The following is a 24771-nucleotide window of genomic DNA, read 5'->3' on the forward strand; positions in this document are numbered from 1 at the left end:
AAGACTTACTTGAGACTTGCAAAACAATGACTTGATCCCACTTCTGCTGACTTGCTTTAACAGTCCATTCATTATAGTATTTGATTTTACTCCATTAATGTGATTACTCTATAATGTCACTATTCTAAACATGTCACATGTTCAGCATGTGAGGGTGTCTTCACAGGATAGACAAACTGCTATTAAATGCAACTGAAAAAGATGTATCATGTTGTCTGTTGTTGCCACACTTTATTCTTGTTTTTAACTTGAACTTGGGCTTTGGTAGTTATTTGTGATTGGCACCTTCGCTGTCACTATATTGGTGAGGCATTGTACCCTTGTCAAAACAGTGAAAGGGCTGAAAAAGCTGTTTTTCATACCACCCTGGCCCAGGAAAAAATAGACAGAAGTACAGGCACCAAAAGAGAGAAAAGTAGGGATGGGTTGCAGTGGGGGGCGTGAGCTCAGTCAACTGGCAAAGATCTGCTCATCATGAATAGGTGAATGGCTGCTGCTCAGTAACTTCTCTGTTGATTCTCTCCCCATTCCCCTCCTCTCTCACCCCATTGGTCTGGACTCCCTCACCCCCTTTATCTACGTGCTTGTGGCCAACATTCAGGACCGCTGCCAGTTGCCACTCCCCTTCCTACTCATTTCCAAATGAAAACTCAAATTGAAGAATAAGAACAAAATCTTCAACCACATACAACCTGTGCTGCTGCAGTAAAATTTTAACCCACCAAAAAGCCAAAATGAGACTGTTTAAAAAGATAAACAGTTGTAATAGTTTCTTTCCAGAGCTATTAAAACAGAGGGATATGGACAGATTGAGCACATTTATTGTCTAGATGCAGCTCATGCTCTATATAACAGAACTGGGAAGTGGAGTGTTAGACAGAATCTGCGTCAGACAGAGAAAAGAGGGCAGACAAACTGCAAGACACGGTGGACTTTTGTCGGGGGGAGGGGGTGCTTCAGGAGGAGGGACCATTTCAAAGGCTGTGGTTAACTTTTATCAGGGACACACACGTATGGTAAACACACATGCGTACACACAAACAAATATCCACGTACTCAGACACTTAAGGACCTGCTCACTCACAGTTTATTTTAAAAAGGATACCTTGAAGGACATGTGATCCATTATATGTACATAAACAGACATACATACCAAGCACACACCCATACAAACACCGTTATCACTATCACAGTGGCCATAACACTCATAAAGATACAAGACCAAAGCATACTCACAACCTTGTGAAATTTCCTTGAGGCACCGCACAGACAAGTATGATGGGCCGGTTGTAACAGTTGAATTGTAAACATGATGGTGAAGACAGTCAGCCTGTAGGCCCTGGAGATTTACGTGAGTTAAACAATGACATACAGGATGCTGCTTATGTATGTAAAGTTTGTCTTTCTTTTTTGTCATTACAAATATTTTTTGTGTGTTTTTGTTTATTTGCTTCATTTAGATCAACCTCGGTCTAAATTTAGTGGGCCTACTCGTTCACACAGATAACAGTACACACTACCCACACACACAGTCACAATGCCTCCCTTTCTCTGGCATCCTCCAGGACACTGTCACAAAAACACATGCACGCACTGTGGTTAACCATCAACAGGTCAGTTCTGGGCACACACGCACTCAGACAGCTTTAAAAGAGGAGATGGTCTACCAAGGTCAATATTAGCCCATTATAGTGTTATATCAAAACCTTTCAACAATCTGTGTTGAAATGGTTGTGCCAACTGTGTGTGTGTGCTCGTGTTTGTCTACCGTTTTGAGGACCACTTTGAGTTTCAGACTTTAAAAGGACCGTCTGGCTCATCCTCACTTCTATACGAGCTTTGTGAGACTTAAAGGAATGGATTTATGTTTTAAATAGTTTGGGTTTCTTACCAAAACTTAGATGATACCACTGTCATGTGTACCTAATAAATATGAAGCAACAGCCTGGAGGACAGTTAGCTTAGCGCAAAGACTGGGAACAAGGGAAACAGCTTTCATGGTTCTCTCTGAAGGTAAAAAAACCTGCCTTCCACCACCTCGGAAGTTTAAATATTAACATATCTTGTGTGTTTAATCCATGTAAACAAGTCAAAGACATAAAAAAAACTACCATCAGGTTACAAATTTTATTCAAATGTCAAATGTGTAAGAAACATTTAAATATGTAACACATATACACAATTTACAAAAAAGTCAAAACAACAAAAATAAAGATGTTTTCTTGAAATATGCTGGAAAAAATACTGGACTTTGGACTGAAGTTTAGTTTGAATTACAAAGCATAGTCTGAGTGCGTCTAAGACTTCAGTGGTAGTAATGCTTTTGGGAGAGGTAAACACTACTGCCAGTTGATTGGTTCTTTTCCCCCCACTGTCCCAGCTCCGTCTTTCCCTTCTGTGTTGCAGTAGAAGGTAGCAGGGTCAGAGCTGTGTCCAAATGAGCCCCATGATTGGTGGAAAGGTAAGACAGTGGTGGATGCTCTTTGATTTGAGCCACCGCCATCAATATTGGTGATGACATGAGAGTTTGAAGCAGCGATGTTGCTATATGTTATCGTGGCGCTGGGATCTAGGGCACTGGCATTGCTAGGAGTGACAGCGTTGCTACTGGTTACAGAGTTGAGGACATTGTCTGCATTGGTGTTGCTTGATGTTCCAGCGAGGGCAGAGGAGGGAAAGGTCAAAGCTGCTGCCTGGGGTGCGAGCAGGTTACCGCCTGGGGTGGGCATGAGGGTGGTGGAACGACTGAGAGCCAGGCGCTGGGTGAGAATCTGGTGCTGCAGCCGCCTGTCTGTCCAATCCTCCTGAGGCTGGCGGTGGATCTTCATGTGAGCATTACGGGACTTGATTTTATAGAACATTCTGCAGCAAGGAGAGAGGATAAACAGGTTTGAAAAGAAGACTTGAAAATCTAAACCATCTGTTGGCTTGCCCCGAAGCCAAACACAGAGAGAGTTTTCGTTGGAGCTTCCTTTAGTATTGACTGGTCCTACTCACTTGCCACACAGCTTGCAGGGGAAGAAGCTGGCCAATGAGGGCACAGGAACTGCCTCCTCCAGTCCAAACTGTCTTTCCACTGGCTGACAGATGGGTGTTATCTATTAAAAAAAGGACCAATTGTGAGCAACCATGCTCTGACTGGCTTGCTGAGCTGCATTCCACACCAGAGAGACATTTATGCTTTTAATTGATCACACAAGACTCCACATATTCATTCTTTCCCACACCAAGCATACTATTCTACTTGTTTCTACTCTATGTGTATTATTTGTCAGAGATGGTAATAGATAAATGACTGAAAAACAACAAGAAAAAAAAGGATGATAGAAAGTTAACTCAAGCAAAGGGCTGATTTTAAAACACATCTAAAAGTAACATCAGGGACATCAGTGAGGTACCAGAGTTCCTGGATCAGCTGGGACATCTGGACAAGAGGCAAAAATGGTTTTAACACTAAATTCCCAACTGCTTCTTTCAGGTGTTTCTTACCCTTTTTTGCTGCTCCATCACTGCATCTCTGCTCTCCTCCTCCTTCTGTTTCTTCTGTTTGTCCTGGAGCTTCTTGCTCAGGTAGTAAAATTCAACACACTGGCACATGGTCTTAGTCTCCACCTGCAATATACACACACAAACACAGACAAACAGTGTGTACTTGGAACTGGAAAATCTAACTTTTCAGCCTGATTCCAAATATCTAAGCCAACATATTCCAGAAAACATAACCAAGCTGACACATTCTGTTGCACTACCACACTATAAGCAGACATTTCCAGCCTTTAATCGAGTCAGAGAATTTTCAAGGTCTTATTTAATCAATCAAGCTGAAACATATGACCATTTTTACTGTGCACAGTGTGCCGTGGAGGCGGTGGTGCACTTTCAGTATTCTTGTAGTTGTGTGAGATTTAATCAAAACTGCTCTTTTTTTCTGTGCAGTTTCATGTGTCACTGCACCCCCACTGAAGTGCACAGTGAGTCACCAAAAGCCAAACGGGTGCAGGCAAGGAAAAGAACACTGTACTTAATGTGCCATAGTAAAATACTACTTCACCTTTCTGTAGTGATCCTGCACACAAAAAGAACACTTTGAATCGATGATGAGCGCAAAACAAATAACCACTAAGTGGTGCAGTGGTGGACAAACTGGATGTGAATGCTTGACTTCCCATTTTCTATTCGATGTGTTGATTTTACTTTCTAAAATAGGCATTTCTCAGTAAAGCATGTGGTCAACACTGGCATCACTGTTTGTTGTTTCACAGAACTATCTGATAACAAAATCCACCAGTATGTGCATAACTGTAGTTATACTAATGCAGAGGCATACAGCACACATCACTGTTAGGCTAGGACAAAGAAGATGATAACAATTAAAAGAATGCACCACGACCACAAGCAATGAATAATACCATTTTCTGTATGAGTGAAAAGTCTTTTCCAAAAGTTCCCATAGCTGCAGTGAAGAGACTCTTTTCACTGTCTGTCCAACAATCACTACCTACAAAGAGAGAAAGACAGAAGAGGGGAGGGGGAGGGGAAAGGAGTTGATAAATACTTACTAAATTACACACATAACACAGCTTGCCTGAGGACATTCAATAAGCTTCAGACAACCTGCAAACCTCCTGCAGTCATTCGGGTGGCCAGTAGCTAGAGGGGAGTCAAGAAAAAGGCCAGTGATTTTAGACATCCTTTATGATGTTTAGCTGTTGGCAAGGGGCCCCAAAACCCTTAACAGTACCTCTGTCTACAGAAATACACCAAACAGGGGGAACACTAGTATGCAGAACAATGTCTGCTCTGTACTTAACATGTTTTTTTTTGTGGATTCAAACGCACCACAGAAACAAAGAGAGAAAAAGAGAGAGAGATGGTATGTGATGAAAGTGGCAGGAGGGTTGGACTTCTACAAAGCCTACTATTGTACGGTGGGAATGGTGATTCCTTTGCTGACTCACTTGGCATGCAGACAGCTGTTGGCTGTTGCAGAGACACACTAAACTTCCTTCACTACAACACACTTTAATTCATTTTACTTCTCTTCCTTTTTCTGTCCTGGCTGAATTCAACAAAGTTGTTAGTGGTGCTAATAGTGAAGCCAGAAAGTTATGTGAATATGTGATATTTCAGGAATCATCCTTAAACAAGCAGAGGAAACCTAAGGGTTATGGTGAGGCTAAAGGTTACCAGAGTAGTGGTAGTCTCCCGTCGGCGAGGGCTGTGAGAACAGCAGCATCTCCAGTGTGGCCTGCACAGGAGAGAGGGATGGAGGAGACAAAGAACAGACAGATGAGGCATGCAATGGCTTTGAAGAGAATTAACTGGACATGAATGAGTAAGAAAGTAAGAAATAAAGAAAGAAATGACAAAGAGAATGAGTGTGTGAATGATGCAAACAAGTAAGTCACGATGGATGGAGGGATGATGAAAAGAGTGGAATGAGTGCATGATGAAACAATTAGTGAAGAATAAAGAAAAAAAGGCTGTACTAATACTCCCCTTCACTGCTTACCATTGTGTTCCCCTGACAGTAGTGCAGACAGTGCAGAGCCAGCTCTGTGTTACTGCCCCCTCCTGGTAAGCAGCTGGAACTACACATGGACAACAGCTTCTCCACTGTGCACACACACACACACACACACACACACACACACACACATTGAACTTTACTGTAATATTGACAATTGACCGTCATTTTCTGTTCAATTGTTACTCCAAAGCTGGTCTTTTCTTAGAGGCATAGTCTACCCCAAGATTAAAAATCCATATCTTATCTCCTACCTGTTAGTACTATTTATCAGTCTTGATTTTGTTGGTGTGAGCTGCTGAGTGATTGAGATATTGGCCGTGGAGATGTCTGTCTTCTTTCGAATATAACGGAACTAGATGGCACTTGACTTGTGGTGCTCAAATTGCCAAAAAAAAATACATTTGAAACTCAAAAACAATGTCTCTTTTCAGTCATCCTGACTTAATTACTCAGGATAATCCACACACCTTGTTGTGAGGAGTTCATAGTATGAGCTATCTAAATATCTACTCATGGACGAGAGGCTCGTTCTCATGACAGCGTGAGATGTAAATTTGAATGGCATCCTCGTCGGCTGAGCTGTAACATTACTCGGCTCAGTGCTGCTTGGTGAGCCAGCAGTAGATGCACACTTCCTTCTGCATGTTGATAAGGTTGGCAGGTGTAGTTTGGTAGAAAAAATAGTTCTTACATGAAACTTCTCGCAAAAAGGTTCATGGATTATTTTGGATAACTGGATCATGATTTCTGCTGAGTGTTGACTTTTTCAAATGTTTTATTTTGGCGCTTTCAGTACCACATGCGAGTGCCACCTATTTCCACTATATTCGAGACATGGCAGATGTCACCATGGCTGATATCTCCAACACTCAGCAACTCACCCCAGAACAATCTAGACTGATAAATAGCACTACAGGAAAGAGGGAAAATATGTGGTTTTGATTTTGAGGGGAACTCTCCCTTTAAAGCTTGTGTTGGAAAGCTGTATTTTGGCATGCCTTTTACCTTGGTCTTGTAAGTTGATACTCTCCTCCAGCTTGTCCAGTGGTTTCCAGAGCAACTGTTCTCTGGGGGATTCCTCCTCTGGTGACCACTTCCTAAACCCTTCTACACCTGCCAAGCATGGAGGAAGCTCTGCCTGGAAATCATGACCCACGTTGACACATCTGTAAAGAAGTACAGAAGAAGTTAGGAAAGTGAAAAGAAAAAAATGTGTATAACAATAACACAATACTAATTAATAAAGTAATAAACAAAAAAGTTTCCCATAACATTTTACTCACGGTAACACAGCACACTCATCTTCCTTTCCTTTACATGCTGTGTCCTCATCTCTGTGACTGGGAGATGAGATGGACGAGTAGAGCCCCACTCCCCTACGAAGTGGATTGAGGAGTGGTTGAGGAGTGTACCGACCCCTCTTCTGACCTCTGCTGGAGTGAAGGATACTGGGAAATGGAGTTCCAGTGTAGACTGGAGAGGTTTGCTGCTGTAAGAATCCAAGGAAATGGAATTTTAAAATGTTATAAGCTGTAATAGCTTAAGTATTTAGACAATGCCCTAACAGGTTTTTTTGTGGTTTGTAGGCATCTGCACACCAAGTTCTCCAAAATGTAGTCTCACCCAAACATGGTTTTCCATTTCTAAGCATCAAAGTTTTCCATTTCTGTGCATATCAAACACAGAGATAAGTCCATGACATATTTAGCCTAGCTTAGAAGCAGGAGAAACAGCTCGCCTAGCTCTGTCACAGATGAATAACATTCCTTTCACCAAACTCACAATCTGTTTCGTATACACACTGCACCTATTTAAGAAGTCTAAAAATAAAAACCCGGACTAAGACTGTGGTTTTAGAAGCAGAAATGCAGTTGAAGCTAACGTAATTTCTTGACAAACGACCATATATCCACCCACAGCTTCTCCAGCTGTAGCAAGTGTTGCCTCCTCCCAAAACCCAGTCTCTGTTGATGGAAGAGTGACGACAGTGTGCAAACCTGGCAACCCCACGGAGATAGTGTGGTTTTTGAAATGCAGTGGATGTTCACAAAGAGCTTCAAAAGCACAGCGTCTTTGTTTTTACTTCTTTTTACTTCTTTTTTTTACCATGCTTATACGTTTCTGCATGTAGCCTAATTCCTAAAGCTTCAAACTGTCAACAGAATGGTCCTACCTGACTTATAAAGAAAAAGCTAAAAGAAAAAGAGCTCAGCACTAGTATGGTGCTGTGTCAGTATGCTAACATGCTCACAATGCCAATGCCAATCAGCTGTTTAGCTGGTTCAGTGTTTATAATAATAATCTCAGCTTATCATGTTAGCATGCTAACATTTGCTAATTAGCACTTAACACTGAGTACTTCTTTGGTAATAAATGTATTGTCCAGTAAAAGCATTAGACATATTTTTTGTGTGGCTAAAGCTACAGTTGTATGAAAATACCCTTGCGTCATATTTGCTATCACTATGTTCTGAAAGAAGTACATGAGACAGATAGTCTGTGCCTCTAATGGCATTTGTTAGAATATACCAGGGTGCACCAAAAAACAGCCAATCAGAACCAAGGAGTCTCTAACACAGCTTTCAATCATGTCAATCACTGCTCATGAACTGCAGTCAAACATCAAACTAGGTAGTGCTGATCAAATATGAAACAAGATTCTGTTACTGCATTGCCTACCCTTGTTTTCATGTTTTCAGAAACAGATTTTTGTGTACTGTTTTGCTATCAAATGAGAAAATTGATATGGCTAGTGAGTGGTGCTTGGTACTCAGTTTAAATGTATTTAACATGGCAGCCGGGTCACAAACTTTCTTATTTCACCAGCTAAACAGTACACTAAAATGTGTTTCTGAAAACATTTCAGGCCATGAGTAAGCAATGCAGTAAGAGAATCTTGATTCATATTTGATCGGTGCTGTCTAGTTTGACAGTTTGACCGCAGTTCACGCGCAGTTACATGACTGACAGCTGCTTTAGAGACTCCTCAGCTTTGATTGGTTGTTTGCCCACACATGCTAGGGCCATTAGAAATGTTACGAGGCAATTTTTTCACACATTATCAGTCTCATTTAGGGCTGTGGAAATACAGTGACAGTTTCAGCAAATGAAAAAAGTTAATCATTTATAAAAGTTACCAACTGTAGCAAGTAAAAGGTATACACCACCGTTGTCTTCTTCTCTTAAATGTAGCAACCGGATCTACTATTTTTGACCAAAGCTGGATCTAAAAGTCCTTAATGCACGACCGCAAAACTGTTAATGCTTTTCTTATCTCACACTCAGCAAGAGGAAAAGACAAGTATCTTTTTTTCCAAATCTCAAATTTATGTTCCATGGTAAAAAATAGTAAAAGTGCCATACTATACCTGTAGCTGTGATTGGTTCAGATTAATTGGTCCATTCTTTACTTTCTGGGTCACAATGTAAGGTGCTATCTTTTCTGCTGCCTCATGATGGTGACCGGAAAGGTGGGATGGACGAGAGGGAAGATGGAGGGAGGGATGGAGGGATAGTGTATTGGAGGGCAAGAGGGTTCTGGATGGATGGAGAGATGGAGGATGGGATGCAGTGGTGAGGAATGACGGTTCTGGAGACTGAACATGGGGGGCTGGGAAAATGAGAGGGGTAAGACAAGAATAGTAGAAGTTAACATTCCATGTTTAATTGTAGAGCTGCTTTATCATTTTGAGTGCAGCAGAAAGTGAGACATAACAAGACAGAAAAAAGTCTGACGTATCACCGTGCAGACGGGAAAGTGTTAAACCAGACACTGACAGAATCTGTTTCTTATTTGGAAATACTAAACAATTCTTGTGAAAAACCCACATAAAAACTAAAAGCACACAATCGGTAGTTCAGGACAGTAGGACATGTTGTCACATGTAAACATAACATTTTTCACATGGTGTTCAATAGTACAAAAAATGTCTGTTGCTCATGGTTTTATGTGTGAAAATGTGAAAAGTGAAAATGTAATTTGCATAGGGGAAATGGGAAATTTCACAAGCTTACCTAAGAAAACCCACGTATCTTGTAAATTTACATGTGGGTATCAACCCTTTTTTTTTTTGTGTAAAGGGGGAAATAATTTATTCATTTAAATCATTTCACTACTACATCTCTCTACTCTCCATTTCAGATTGTTCCCCTTCTTGCACAGTTATGATAAGTTCTGGAAAACCTTTATCAATTTTAATCTTACTATGAACAAAAATGCACAAACAATGCCTTACCTGTGATGTTGTTTCCATAGTCACTACCATGAGAAGATCTCTTGATGATGCTGGGGTCGTCTGACGACTGTGGAAAGCTGTGTGGCAACAGTGGAAACTTCCATATCATCCCAGAAGAATGGATGGACGGGAGAGACTGAAGGTGGGAGGTGAACAACTGGAGCGTACCGAGTGATTCTCCCCCCTGAGACACTGAATGTCCGCTGTCCCTGAACGCACTGGGAGAGTCCATTTTGGAGGGTGAGTGGGACGGAGGAGGCAAAGGTGTGGGAGGAGGACTAAGAACTGAAGACATGATGTGAGATGATGTGGGAGGGAAGGGGAAGGACGGAGGAGAGGGGTGAGCAGGTGAGGAAGAGGAGGAGGGAGGCAGATAGGTGTCTGAATCAAAAGCACAGCTGTGCCTTGACTTGACCAATCCAGGGGTCTCTCCTCTACCCACTCCAAATTGCCAGTTCTGTCCAGAGGAGTCCCCACTGGGAATCACAGGGAATCTTCTCTTTCGCTGGGAGAGGAACGCCTCAGAGAAGGAGTCCAGCTTCTGTGTGTACGTCCCGCTGCTGGTGCTGAGAGGTGATCTCTGTGGTAGGCACCCTGAAGCCAAAGTGGTGGTGTCTGCTGTTCCTCTCCACCTGCCCTCTCCAGTCTGGCTTGAGGGGGAGACACTGAGCCAGGTTTCCTCAACCTCTGGTGGTTGAAGCTGATCCTCACCTGAGCCACAGCTGGACCCATAATCTTCTTCTTTTCCTAAATAATTTTCACTCACTCTTGAATAATCAACACTGCTGTCACTAAAGCTACCAGGCGCAGTTCTGCTGTAGGAAGTAGTTTGTTTATTAAAGTGGCTAACGTGAGCCTCCCTATTGTAAAGTGTTTCCCCTTTAGCTTCGTAGCTAACATGGGCATAATTATTATAGTTTGCTCTGAGTTTACACCTGACTCCTTCCTCACTGCTACAATTCATGGTGTAAAAAACATTATTTGCGTTACCGTAGCAATCACCTTTTCTATAAAAATCATCTGCAGCATTTTCACAACCCTCCCCATCCTCCCAAACTTCCTCTTTTTTGCCACCACCATACCAAGTGTCAGAAAAATGGATGCCTAACCCACTTTCTACATCAGGATGGCCTCCCAAGTTAGCATCCCCATCCAAACCGCAACCACTTGTGTTTACAAAGTCTCTGTCACCCCCATTGCTCCCCTTCCTTCCATCAGAAGAGGTGTTTGAAGTTGGGAAGGAGTTTGCAGATTCCTCCCCTCTACTTCCATATTGCTCCAGAGGGTCCAGGGCAGGCTGAGAGGACAGGTATCCCGCTTCAGGACTTTGAAGGCTTGGCAAGGTGAGGTGAAAGGATGGGCGGTGGCGATGGTGGTGGAGGTTGGGGAAGGATTGGGTGGATGAATGGTCGTCCATGATGGCTCGCTGAATGTAGCTAGAGTGCCTACAAGAGACACACAGAAACATAGTGTAAGTATATATGACAGCATTAGAACTAGGGTGCAAACACATGAATATTGAAAAAAGACAAAGCTACATATGTTGAAAAAAATTCAACAACGTAATATCATATAACCATGTGACAAAGCAGAGCTGGTCCTGACCTCCCTGGTGCCCTGAGCAAAATTCTGGTAAGGGGCCCTGCTACCTGACCCATAAGCCAGGCATTTGCTATTGCACACAGTCACACCTGACATCCCAGTGCTCCCACTATAATCCTCCCTGCTTTAAAACAGTTTACTCCATCTGCCAGTCTGAAAATAAGTAGATCTATACAGAGAAGAATGACGTATAGAGAAACAATATTTATAGAACAGAATATAGTCCCCCTGATCTCCTTTTATACATTTTCAAATATTAAATACAGCACAGTATCACAATATTTTTGTGTGGCAATATTGTATCAATGCATGGACACCAAGTATTGATTTTGTATTACATAAATTACTAATATTAGGCTACAATTTACATGTTGCTAGAGTAAAAATGACTGAAAACTTTATCTTATTTGATAAAACAGATGTTAACAAAGTTTTCCCTTGGGGACAAAATTAGCAGTGAAAAAAATTGTAATATATGTTGTGAAACACATTTAAAATTGCAACAATATTGAATCGTGACATATTGTGAGTATTGTGTATTGTGATGGTATGGCATCATAGTGTCTCTCGTGATTCCCACCCCTATAAAATACTAATTATATTAACTGTAACTTCGCTGAATACTTGATGGTTATTCCTAACTTAGAGATGTGCATCCATATTGCCCTGTATGGTCGGCTAACATTTTAAATCAAGTATTTTATCAATAGGCAGTGACCATCCATTGCTTTCCATCTTGATTAATCCAAAGTTGTAACTAAACACTGACTACATACTACACTGGGGACTACATAATCATTGTTTTGCTTTTGTATAATGTCTGCCTATGAGGAGGACCATGGACTAGTTCCCACAGAGGCTACTGCTGGAAAATCCCAAGTTTCATTTTGTGCATGCCCATTTCAATGCACCCTTTCCATCCACCTATTTTTATGCTCAATTTATGCACTAAAAACCCCTGAATGGAAACGCCCAAAACACTTATGCTTGGGGGAGGTGGAAAAGTTGGTGTATCTTTAAAAGGTAAATGCAATAACCAGATCCAAGTAATAATTGATGACAGTCATGACACAGGCTGCAGTTATTGCATAGGCCACTGTAAGCTCTTTGTTGTCTCTGGATGGCATATGAATGCACAGAGGACTGTTATTTGAACTCATCTAAGAGCACATATCTGTAATAGTTCTTTTAATCACATCATCTTGTTGTGCCCTCTTCTGCAGCGGCACCTGGCTGGAGAATTAGCTGCATCTACTGCTTATCTAGAATCAATGAATCAACTCCCAGTATTTGCGGCTGTATTGGATACAAAAAGGGCACAAATTTGCATTTTCTTTTGACGACTTTCTTAAAAATATTGTTAACATTTGCACTACGGTTGGATGAAAACCTGACTTGGAAAAAACTGCCATTCACCAAATAGCTAATTGTTAGCATTACTGTTAGCATAATCACTTTAAAGGACCAGTGTGGAGATCTCTTGGCAGAAATGGAATGTTCATTATTAAGTTTTCATAGTGTATAATCACCTTCATATCCTGTTCCACAGAGCCCGACATGTTGCACCGTCATGTTTCTACAGTGGCCCAGAACGGACAAACCAAACACTATTAAATTACTTGAAGGCCTCTGGGTTCTCTACATGCTTGTAAAGAGAGGGATGAGGGTAGGGGTAGTTAGCTGGTTGTGATCTGCAACCCCACTGCCAGCCTGATGCCACCAAATCCCACACACTGTTCCTTTAATTTGTACCTACAGTACAGATTACTGGTTTTTGATAGCTGTGTAATTTCAGTGTACCAAAATATATGATCCATGACATTCTGTAACTACGCGACAAAGATCAGGGAGTCTGCTAGATACTGACAGGTGAGACATATGTGTTCTACAGACAGACCTTTACACTGTAGTTTCAATATAATAAAGTAAGTGATAATGTATGAGAACATAATTGCAATGGTAGTTTAGCTAAAAATCCTACTTGGGTCACAGAATCTGATGGAGCACAGAATTTGGTGAAACACCAGCTCATTCAATCTTCTGAGTACCATAACTCATCACTGTGTAAGGCCATATTCCAACGTCTATAGGCATGATGTAGTTATCAAGTGTTGAGCAAAATAGGCTGGTTTCAAGTAAGAAGAGTTATCACATCTCCAAAACCCCCTGTTCATAAATAGCTTGTACAGAGCCCTGCAGGAATTGGAGGCAATTTTCTGAGAAGCCATGCACATTACTATCTGTATTTAGCCCACTAATGACAGTGTCATGTCACTACCTGAAACTGATAATGCAGGCTGCAGGTTTAAAGCAATGGTACCTTTTTTGTATTTGAAATCCAGCTCCGTTTAGCCGTTTTTAGCATGCATGTTCCCGTTGAGCACTTATGCTAACACAGTCTACCATGACTGACAACCTTGGGGTTTGTTTACCCTCAAAAATAGATTAAAAGATATATATTTGTATCAGATGTGGCTGTCTGCAATGTAGTCTTAAAAAATGCATGAACACTTGCCAAGAAGCTAAAAAGGTAATCTTGCCAGCAAATGCTACATTGTACCATGTACCCTCAAAACCAATGATTTCTCATAAGTGACAAAAACCATGTTCTTTCCTGTTTTATGAGTGACATGATAGCTTGTTAGAAATATACTTAAAGTTAAGACTTGCACTTGAAGTCTTCGTTGGTTTTTCTTTCTTTCTTTCTTGAAACCACATTCTGCTCTAAATAGGACAGTGAGTGAGTCAGAAAGAGAAAGAACGAAGGAAGATGAGATGAAGAGACAAATACACTGTATACGTTTTGAGGGTTGTTTTTTTTTACCAGTCCTTGGCGCTTAATTTCCTTCTCACATATGTTCGTCCTCTGGTGTTCATGTTTTCTAGTCCTGTTTGTTCGTCTGGTTGTCTTCATCGTTCTCTCTGACTATTTTGTTCTTTCAGTCTGCACTGCCTTGACTGTTTGTCTAATTATTTCCCCCTTTAGATTTTCTGCTTCTCACGTAGTCCTTCCTATCTCTCTCTCTCTTTCTCTGCTGTGTATCCTTTGACGGCACACACACACAGTCTGTCGCACATACCTAAAGCAAAATGGACACACACACATGCACAGATACACAGACCACAGTCACTGTGTTCTTCACACACAGACACACGCATTTACTCACTCTATTACTCACTGAAACACACGTATACACACACACACACACACACACACACACACACACTGAGTTTCACACTCACACATACATTCGCAGGTGTCAGAGGGGACCAGCGGGTAGTGATGCTGCCTCTCTGCCTTTTCGTCGTCGTGGTAACCACATCCTGAGGAAACAACGCTGACGGATCTCCCTCCTGTCAGCTATCTTTATCTCTCTGCCCCCTCCTCCATCTCGCTGTCTCTCTTTCCGTCTTTTTGCCCGTCCTTATCTCTCTCTCTGTCTCTTATTCTCTCTTTCTCACCGTGCGCCCAACTTTGTTATCTGCCTCTCTCTTGTCCCGCCTTTCATCTTCTGTCTTTTACATGCTTTTCATCTCTCTGGTTTTCTCGGTCTAAGTGTGCTCCTTGCTTTTTTGTATACATCTCAGCTCTTGTGTCCCACTCCCTTAGTGGTGCACTCTTCCTTTTTTGTAGTTCTTCCTCTGTAGTTTCTTTTTAAAGGTATTTACTGATGTTGAGTTACTAAAACACTTAGGGTTATGTAGGCTATAAAACATAGTTCGCTGTAGAAACTTTCTAATCAGTAGTTTATACACCTTCAGTCACATAAATGCACATTTCTTATATAGGTTATACATATGAAGTTTGGTTGACATCAGTAAAGTGACTGTGAAACATATAATAAAAGTGTGCGTATGCGTGATAAATTCATGTATATGTGTCTTTCAGTACTCAGTTATGTGTGTGCTGAATGTGTGAACGTACATGCATACATCTTTACAGTTCATTTTGTGTGTGTGTGTGTGTGTGTGTGTGTGTGAGAGAGAGAGAGAGAGAGAGAGAGAGAGAGAGAGATGAGAGAGTGAGTGTGTGCAGAAGCGGCAGCGTAGATGTTTACCAGATCAAGATTCTCCGGCTGAGTCAGCTGACAGGAAATGAGAGAGAACGAAACAGGAAGGAAGGCAAACGATGAGGTTCAGGGAACCCTCTAAACACCCTGCAGCCCCACCTACTCACCCGCCCACCCACTCACCCACCACACATGGTACAATAGCACCTTTAACGTGCCAATAAGATGTTTTCTACCTTTGGTGTGTCATGTAACTTTAAAAAACACCCACTCACACATGCACACATAACCTCAAACACGACCACTGACAGGTCCACAAGTCTGCGAGCAACTTCAATAAGCCCGCCCCCTCAAACACACACACATACACACACACACACACACATGCACACAAGCCAATACCACAGACAAGACAGTGAACGATCAATCAGTTTTCTGAGTTAACATCCAGCATTTTAATATATAAATGGCTCGCTATTAGTGGTGAAAAGGGTATTAAAATGTAGTACAACAATGAAAATAAAACATTCTCAAACTCATCCAAAAGAGTGTTAAATGAATACTTTCTCTACAAATTGGCAACATTTTATTTTGTATTGTAATTGGGAAACTAAAAACCAATGCAAGTCAGCATATTTTACGGATAACTTAATCTGGAAGACTAGCTACAAGATTACCAGTCATCAGAACTAATTATTGTTTTTAAAAGTAAGTACAAAGCAATAAAAAGTACAATATTTCCCTCACTTCCCCTGAAATGTCCTGGAGTAAATGTATAATGTGAAAAATATATGCAGTACCTTTTTATTATACTGAAGACAAAGCATGTATGTACAAAGTATATGTATAAAATCTCACAAAATAGAAATACTCTAAGGAAGTGCCATGGCCTCCCAGTTGTACGTACACTTCACACTTCAATTAATGTACTTCATTGCTTTCTAAATTTGAAAAACTGTGTGAATATTGTATCAGAAATTACAGCATATGTTTTAAATGACAGCGTCACGTCACAAATCTCAAACACTGTTATTTAACATGAATTTTCACCGAGCTGTGATCACCTATTCTGAAAAACTGTGTCTCTTGTTAAGTTGACACGAAACATGCCAGGGGATTGGATCCCATTTCATAATTTTTGTGACACTAGATAAATTTGTTCTTGACACATTTTCCTGTATCAAAATGAACACTATACTTGTGACCCGTGCATGACCACATAGGTCCCATAAATGTATGTACAATTTGTGAGTGACAGTCGTTTATGAAACATAACTCTGGCACCTGTGTATAAGCAGTCCTCGCAAAACACTTTTGTGACACGGACCCCGGTTTGCATAAAAACGTGTTCAATCCTAAAGAGGTTTACAGATCATTTTAGCATGTTTTAAATACAACCCTTGAACAGACAATTTGTTGGTTATAAATCAATAACAGTTACAGATGGTGCATGGAATCTAGAGAGTGTGTGTGTGTGTGTGTGTGTGTGTGTGTAGGTGATCATGTTAATGCTGAGGTCACTTTTACAGTGTGACTACTTCTCATAGCTGGAAACCTCAACGTTAATATGCACGACAGATAGTAATGTGGTAACTACAACCTGTGAGACACAATAACCTCAACATTAGCATACATGATCACTTTGTCAATAATTTATCAATATATTTACAGACATCCTCACTACATTCCCTGCAACTATTTTAAATCTGAAGGTTCTATGCAAAGAGGATTAGCTGCAAAACATATTTTTGACATTAATATAAAACATATTATTAACATTGATATCCGAGTCATCTTTATGTTGCTGTAGGTAGGACTCGAGAATCAGAAAGACTGTTGATTCCATATTTATAATCACATGCAGCCAAATAACAGGTATTTTTCTGACAGTGTGAGTTTCTGCAGCTTCAGAGTTTTACCAAGACTCAAGACTCCTTTTATGTCATCCACGCTCACCAAACTTACAAAGTGGAAACTTAAAAATCCTCTTTAATCCCTCTCATTGCAATTCCTTTCAGGATATTTGTTAATCAAGTACAGGGAAGAACAGAAAGCACAGAAATCAATACCATATGATTAATGTAAAGAAGAAGTGTAAGAACGCGTTTTTGCAAAGCTTATTCTGCACCCAATAAGGCGTCAAGTTTAGCCTTCAAAGGCCTAAAATATTATTTAAGTATTTTTTTTTTTAACTTTTCAGCCTCTGTATCTAAAACTCAGCACATCCTACTTTCTTATACCATTGATTCTGACATGGCCTGCTCATTTGTCTGTGTCTCTTGTGCGTACGCTTTTGCCTGCATCTGTATGTGCATTAAACCATGAGAAAACAAGCCGAATAAATATGTGTGAATGAAAGGACACAAGACGATGGAAGGGGAATGCGAAGGAGTGTGTACGGGGGAGACGCTTTTCTCGTTTTCTCTCAAATTCACCAAAAAAACTTGCGGGAGCAGAGGAGGGGGAACGAGTGAAGCACTTCTGTACTTTTTCTTTCTGCTTTTTTTTTTTCTTCTCCGCCTGTCTTCCGTCACTGACAGAAGTAGTCATGACTGGCAAGAAGAAAGTAACTGAATGGATGAGGGAGAAATTAAGCTGCCAAATAACAGAAATCACTGTGTATCACAAAACACAAAACAGGCTGTCTTGCTAAAGTTAGCCTTGTTAGCACTTAAACAATGCTCATTCCCCCACGATGACCTTGTTATTATGAGATGATTGATCCATGCTAACGCTGCAGGTGTGGGGGACAGTATGAGAAAGTGTGGCGTCAACTAAAAAGCGTGACAGTTTTTATGAAATACTGAACTCGCAGAGGTGAAACTGCTACAAAACTGCAGAACTGCTACAAGAAATAGGTAAAAGACATTACTTTTCAAAAAGGCAGTCTTTTCCTGTAGTGGCTTTTTAACTAACATTTTGAAGCTTAAAAGAAAATCTGATTCAATAAATTTAAGAAATTTACTTCAAAAAACAGTGTATCCGCATCTCAAAATGATCCACATTTGTTAAGACCTTCGGGAAAACAGTCATGAAAAGTGTGTTTGAAAAAACATTATGTCTAAAACACTGTCAGACAGTACAGAAAGATTATACAAAACGAAAGTTAAATGATAGACATAAAGTAATTTTTAATGTTTATTTTACATTCACACAGAATTTAGATTGGTACAAAGCTTCAGCGCAATGGGGGGTGGGGGTTTAGCGTCAAACATTTTATTACCTGCATTATTGTGAATTTTTATGCGCCAGTTTATAAAGGGAATGCATTTGTACATACAGAAAACATAAAAATTTAAGAGGCAGGTGACAGTTTAAAAATATAATGGAATATAATGTAGTACGGCTCTCTGGCATTCTGTATCACTTTCAAACATCAATCCAACTGTAGATTAACTTTTCTCATTTAATGTTGTCTCTGCTGAGTCAACATTTATGTAGGCATGATTTAGTCTCCTCCTTTGTGGCTTTTGTTTGGGGAAGTAACCTCTTTAAATGTGCATATGGCTCCTACTCATGTCAATGACATATGAATTCATTCTGATTTATTTACAAATATGTGTTGCCATGTTCATGGAATGGAAAACTTGGATGAGAAAAAAGTGGTGTCAATAATTTATTAAATTTACCGATAGGCGCATGCACATCTTGGAGTCATTTTAGAATCGGTCGGGTAGGGTTTGTTTGTTTTTTGTTTTTGTTTTTTTAGTTTACCTTACATTCTTTGCACAATGCACATTTGTTTCTTCTATATTTACTTTATATATTTACTTTTTATTTAGTATGTTTTGTGCGAATAAAACCTTTCTCAAAGCATTCTCATTTATTGTTGCACGCTATTTTTCCAAACATTTTTAACAAATTATGCTTTTAAAAAGTGAGAAAACCAAATCGGTCAATTTAAAAAGTGGTGCGGACACGTCCCCAGCATCCTCACTGTAAATTACAACTATAAGGTTGAGAGTTTTAGTTGTATACACATACAAACATAAGAAAATATACACACTGTCTGCAGAAAGAGTTGTAGAAAAGTTGAAATGGCTATATTTAGATTTGATGCATCTTAAGTATAAACAAATAAGGTTGGGTCACATTTTTCTTTTAATGCATTTGATGCTTTTACAAAGAATATGTGAAGGCCTGAAAATCACTTGATAGCTCAACAAGAGCTTTTGCATTTGAAACATGATCACAGGCCAGAAATTTTTGCAGAGATGTGACTGCATTTTACACACTTCTAAAGACTGCTACAGGCTTCTTTCATGTAGAATTAATAGTCTTCGCCACAGGAGAAGCCACTTTAAAGCATTTGTAAAAAGTTGATAACATGACTGATCCAGAATGCAGTCATTTGTTTTTGTTTCAAAAAATGCAATTCTGTGGTGGATATCAAAGGACATTCTAGCACTGTCAGTTTCACATGACGGACCTTCATTTATCAGTAAGACGTGCCAAAAGTTGGGTATGCAATAGTGACGACCATGTTCAAGCTGCCATCTAAACACACTGTAGTACTGTTCTGTAGCCTCGAATGACCCATAACTCAACTATTAGAGCGCTAACAAAGTTATTCAGCTTGATTGAGAGTGACAAATTTAAGCGGCTAACACGCCTAGTATTCTAACTTCAAATTTTCTGCAGCACCAAGGTATAGAAGTGCACAACTACAGTGCAAAAGAACTGGAAACTCTAGAGTCATGTCCATCTATTTGGTTAAAGTCTGTAATAGTATAATGATTAAGTCTGATCACACACATGCACTATCGATACAGCATGACACTGATAATATGACGTCCAATATTACGGTATTTTCACCACACAGATGTAGAAAATACCAATAATTGTAATTCTAAATCATAATTGCAAAATGTTTAATTCTGAATACATTAACCTATTCAAGTAAAGGTCGCAGAGGTCAACTGAAGGTGACCTGAAAGAAATATTTTATGAATATTTTAAGAGGTCTTTTCTTTTCATTAAGCTATTACAACAGTGATGTGTGTTTTTGACGTTCATTATTGCAAATATGTAAAAAAAAAAAATTATATTACTTTTTTTTTTTTTTTGGAAAAACATTTCCTTCACACAATATTACTATAAATGTTGAATTGGCCGCTGACACACTAAACATACTATAATTCTGGTGAGCGGCTGAAGTAAAATGATTGACATTCAGTAAATAAATCGTGCCACTGGACTGCAGTTTTGTATCCTTCAGAATACAAATAAATTTAAGTCAATGTATTCTCCAGATAAAAAAACTCTCCTGAAACTGAAAGTTACAACACATTGTCGTCATTTCGGTTGTGATGTTTCAACTCAAAAAATTTTATGTAATTGTGTTTTCAAACATAAACCTAATCACAGTTTACAGAACAGGATATTTGAATTATTTCTTAAAGTAAAAAAGGAGTTGTACAAGTCCTAATCTGTGTGATTATTACTGCTATATATTTACCATGTTGGGGCATTCCATAATCATAATTTCCCTATTAGGCTCATTAGAGGTTTATTGTATTTCATGTTAAATAACGGCAATACAAAACCTGCGGATGAATTTAACCCTCAACATTATTCCATACTACTTTACCATAGAAAATAATACAAATTTTAAAATGCTTTGCAGCTTTTTAGCCAATAAATGTGCTCCACAACAACCTCAGCCCATATAAATGTGTGTTCTTTGAAGGACTTGTTTTACTTGTTTACAGCATTGTTTTACTTGTTTACAGCGCTGATTATCAGCCTAACCACTACTAAAACTGGTACGTGAGCAGTGATCAGGCAGTAATTGGCATATTCCTATTAAATAAGATCAACAGTGAGGCGGCAAAGCAAAGTATTCATATCCTACAGTCTGCCTGCTGCTGATGAGAAAGATGTCTTTCGTTATTCTGCTCTAATGGATATGACCTCTGTCCTCGATCTGCATTACTGAAATGTTCCACACTTTTAACACTTGACTGCGACTACGCCGCAGTGTAGTGACAAAGCAAATGGCCAAATATTAAAGAATATTAAGTTAACACAGGGTGACCAGAATTTTTCATGTATTATTTTTCACAGCTTTAAATAACACTTGACGTAACACAAACTGATTGAATTTAAGTGCAAATATAAAGCACAATATATCAGATTTTACAAATATTTGCTCCCCTTTACTTTAACACACCAAATTCGTCACTGGTGCAGTGGATCGATTAGAGGTTGCAGTTCAATTTGAGTGGCCTTTAAACGTTGGCAGTCAATGTATGACAAGCGATTTTAGGTTACATTCACAATCCTCTTGCAAACTGCACCACAAAGATAACGTAACATTGCAGGCTCATCCACAACAATGTTACTGAGAAGACTCAGGGGGAAAATATCAGAACATTTTCAAGGCCCCGACTGTGTGAGAATCTGCGTTAGAAGCTGTGGAGTGAGGGAGGCCACCAAGAGGCCCACAGCAACTGTGAGGGAGCTACTCACAGGTTTCCATAGTTGAGAGGGGAGACACTGATGCCTCACCAGCAGCAGCTTCATGGCACAGCAAAAACCACTGTTGTAAAGACGTCACATGACATCTGAGGTAGTGTGTGTCAGAAAGGCATGTGGGAAACCAAGTGGAAAAAGGTTTCATGGCCTGATGGGAGTAAAATGTAGCTTTAAGGACTCTATGCCAAACACTGCAAATAAGCAGAAGCACACCATCCCGTTCCTGACGCACAGTGCAGAAGCATCGTACTATAGGGATGCTTCTCTCCTTCTTATGATAGATAAAGCCAAAGCTACACAGAAAAAGATGCATTGGTCAAGTCAAAATTCAGGCCTTAGTCCAATCCAGAATATGTGGCAGAACGTCAATTAATTAACTTAAATAAACTGCGGTTCGCCCACTGCCTTGATGCTGCTTAATAGAGCTGGAGCCCTTCTGCAAAGAAGGAGGAGGAAACACTGCAGCATCAAGATGTTTAAAGCTGACACAGACCAAAGTCTAATATTGCTGCCAAAGGTGCCTGTTCTGCTTGAGGCGGTATTTGTGAGTTTTTTAGTCCATCGGGATGTTGGAATACTTACAGGCATTGCATAGCAGAGGCCCAGTAACTTGAAATGAATTGCAATCTTCTTCCATTTCCTCATTTCACCTTCTCTTCCAGACAGAGTATGGAAGCCCATGAACAATGAAGCCATTTAAAGATGAACAAGTGACTCGACTTCATTTTGTTTCAGCTTGCTTTGATTTTCATGTTGAGCAGCGCAAATGTTAATGCAGATGTTTTTAATTCGGGGCCTTCGTTGGCACGGACGCTGAAGTTATACTTTATAGCATATAACACAAAAGCAGCTGTTGCTCCCGTTCTGTCTGCAGATGTCAAAGGAGGTCACAAACTGGGAGGAGGTCAAAAATAGCAACAACAATACAAACTCTTCTTCTGACATTTTGTCCGCCTCATTTAAGTTTGGATAGACTGCATATTAGATACACATCTTTGACACAACTGCACCACGAAGTAAAGCCTCCAAAATGCCAATTAAGTCCAGTAAACATCTCTGTAAAACAATTTTAATGGGAAATTACATTTTAAAAGAACCTTTATGAAGGCAGGATTCGTACAAGGATTCTGTTTAAGTTTTTGTTCGGTGTAACAAATGACTTGCTAAGTGAGATTAGCTAATAAATGGCTACTACGGTTACAGCCTAGATTTCAAATCCAAGTGGGCCTTTAGCTGACACATCACTTTAAAATGTTTAACTGTACCAGGGTCAGGTTTACATTGAGGCGCCGGTCCATCCTATCATATCTTTACAAAGTGATCACAGTGAAGAAAGTCAAGCTTGTGGTTTTAAGCCTCTCTGTGTAAGAGCATGTTGCGTATAAACACCAACATGTTGCGGGCAACAGCACTGAAATGCTACAAGTCATGTTGAGGCTCAGAACTCGGTATAGACGAGCTTGCCACTGTAAAATAAGAGGCATAGTTTTGAAGCTGCTCGAACAGTATGGATCTGTGCATGGACTTATCAATCAGACTGAGTAGATACTACGTGGGAGCCCCTTTTCAGACCAAAATGATACTTTCATCTGATTGATATTTGTGAGTTTGAATAGCTTTGACTTCTAAGTTGATTTATCTACATTTACATGTATTCATTTGGCAGATGCTTGTATCCAAAGTGACATTCAAATTTAATCATTTAATCCATAAAATCCCTAAAGATGTGCAGCTGCAGATGTATACTTCACTGTTGGTTGGTAAAAAATGGCTCCCTTCGATAAAAGTAACTGTTAAATTATTCTAAAGAAGACTCAGCGGGGACAGGTGTGTTATATTAGTGTGAGAGTATGCTGATATCGCTAAGACTGAGTTAAAATCTCTCATAGCTCCCTCTGAAAAGCTCCTGCTATGTAGTGTGCTTAAACAAACAAAACAAGAAATATCTTCTTACCTGTTAAGTTGTCATTACGATGAAAGATGTGTCTGTGACAGTGAGGTGCATGGGTGTATGGTCTGCTGGTAGGTCGACATGTGTGTGAGAAAGGAGGAGGAGAGTGAGACGGCAAACTAGAGACAGACAGGGAGAGAGAGAGAGATGTAGTTTCGCTGAAGATGATCGGCCACTGTCGCTCTTTCAGTTGATCTTTCAGCCTTTCATCCACTGTGTCATAATGGCACTGTGTGTGTGTGTGTGTGTGTGTGTGTGTGTGTGTGTGCGTTACAGGCTGTGTCATAGTGATGCTGGAAACAAGAGAAAAACACCCTAGTATGTGGCTTCAACCTCATACACATACACACACTTTCAGTTTGAGTGGGTGCTTTCTCATCCCTCATTTTCTCTTTTGGTCGGTTTGATTTTAAAGGGCCACACGCACACGCGCACACACACACACACACACACACACACACACACGCCCTAATGTAAAACACACACACATAGAACCACTGAGAAAACTAAATGCTCATACCAAGCACATCATTGAAAATTTGAAGCGTGGTTTGTCCAGGAAGATGTAGGCTACTGTACCTTTGCACATAATGGAGGTCTGATGTCACTTTGTTGAAAGAATGCATCATACATTCAGCTTCTGGCCTGGGTAGATATTTGAGAGAAAAACTTCCTGGACAAGGCGTTGTGGAGTCCTGTTCTAGTTGTGGGGAAAATTAAACGCCTCGTTTCCACTTACGTATGTGTACAGAGATGAGTCAACCGGAATGCCATTTATTCCTGTGGGAATCTCTGTAATAGCTGATGTGCCTGCGAAACTCCTCCCCTCTGTAGTATTTTGGTCTGGAATTTGCCTCAAGTACCTTAAAAAAATTTTAACGTTTGCAGTGAATTCCAGAGAGACCATATGACAGTGTGCTAGCTTAGCTAACAGGCTGCTAACTGGCTAACGGGCTATTTCCTTCA

The 24771-nt window shown here is 40.1% G+C and overlaps 1 protein-coding gene across 3 annotated transcripts; it reads right to left on the minus strand.

Annotated features, from left to right (window-relative positions):
* Positions 1–2117: 2117 nt before the first annotated feature.
* Positions 2118–23991, minus strand: LOC117246391 (uncharacterized). 3 transcript variants are annotated; one of them, XM_078164387.1, is made up of 11 exons: positions 23809–23991; positions 9766–11210; positions 8899–9140; positions 6814–7019; positions 6536–6696; positions 5513–5616; positions 5188–5248; positions 4410–4498; positions 3490–3612; positions 2998–3098; positions 2118–2862 (listed from the first exon to the last, which is right to left on the minus strand). In XM_078164387.1, the coding sequence occupies exons 2-11, from the start codon at positions 11180–11182 to the stop codon at positions 2340–2342; spliced, it is 3027 nt and encodes a 1008-aa protein (XP_078020513.1). In that variant the 5' UTR covers positions 11183–11210; positions 23809–23991; the 3' UTR covers positions 2118–2339. The 3 variants fall into 3 exon arrangements, with proteins under 3 accessions (XP_078020513.1, XP_078020512.1, XP_033466142.1); XM_078164386.1 differs by lacking the exon at positions 23809–23991 and adding an exon at positions 14192–14528 and having other exon boundaries at positions 6814–7016; XM_033610251.2 differs by lacking the exon at positions 23809–23991 and adding an exon at positions 14192–14527.
* Positions 23992–24771: the final 780 nt, after the last annotated feature.

This window comes from Epinephelus lanceolatus, chromosome 22, assembly GCF_041903045.1.
Source record: "Epinephelus lanceolatus isolate andai-2023 chromosome 22, ASM4190304v1, whole genome shotgun sequence".
NCBI classification, from domain to species: domain Eukaryota; kingdom Metazoa; phylum Chordata; class Actinopteri; order Perciformes; family Serranidae; genus Epinephelus; species Epinephelus lanceolatus.

Excerpts from the sequence above, each read along its gene's own strand:
- LOC117246391 (XM_033610251.2), bottom strand. The coding sequence starts at position 14,244 with ATGAACACCAGAGGACGAACATATGTGAGAAGGAAATTAAGCGCCAAG. Across the intron at positions 11,211-14,191 it reads AAATTAAGCGCCAAGGACTG|GCACTCTAGCTACATTCAGC; the intron begins GTAAAAAAAAAC and ends TGTCTCTTGTAG. Across the intron at positions 6,697-6,813 it reads GATGAGTGTGCTGTGTTACC|ATGTGTCAACGTGGGTCATG; the intron begins GTGAGTAAAATG and ends ACTTCTTTACAG.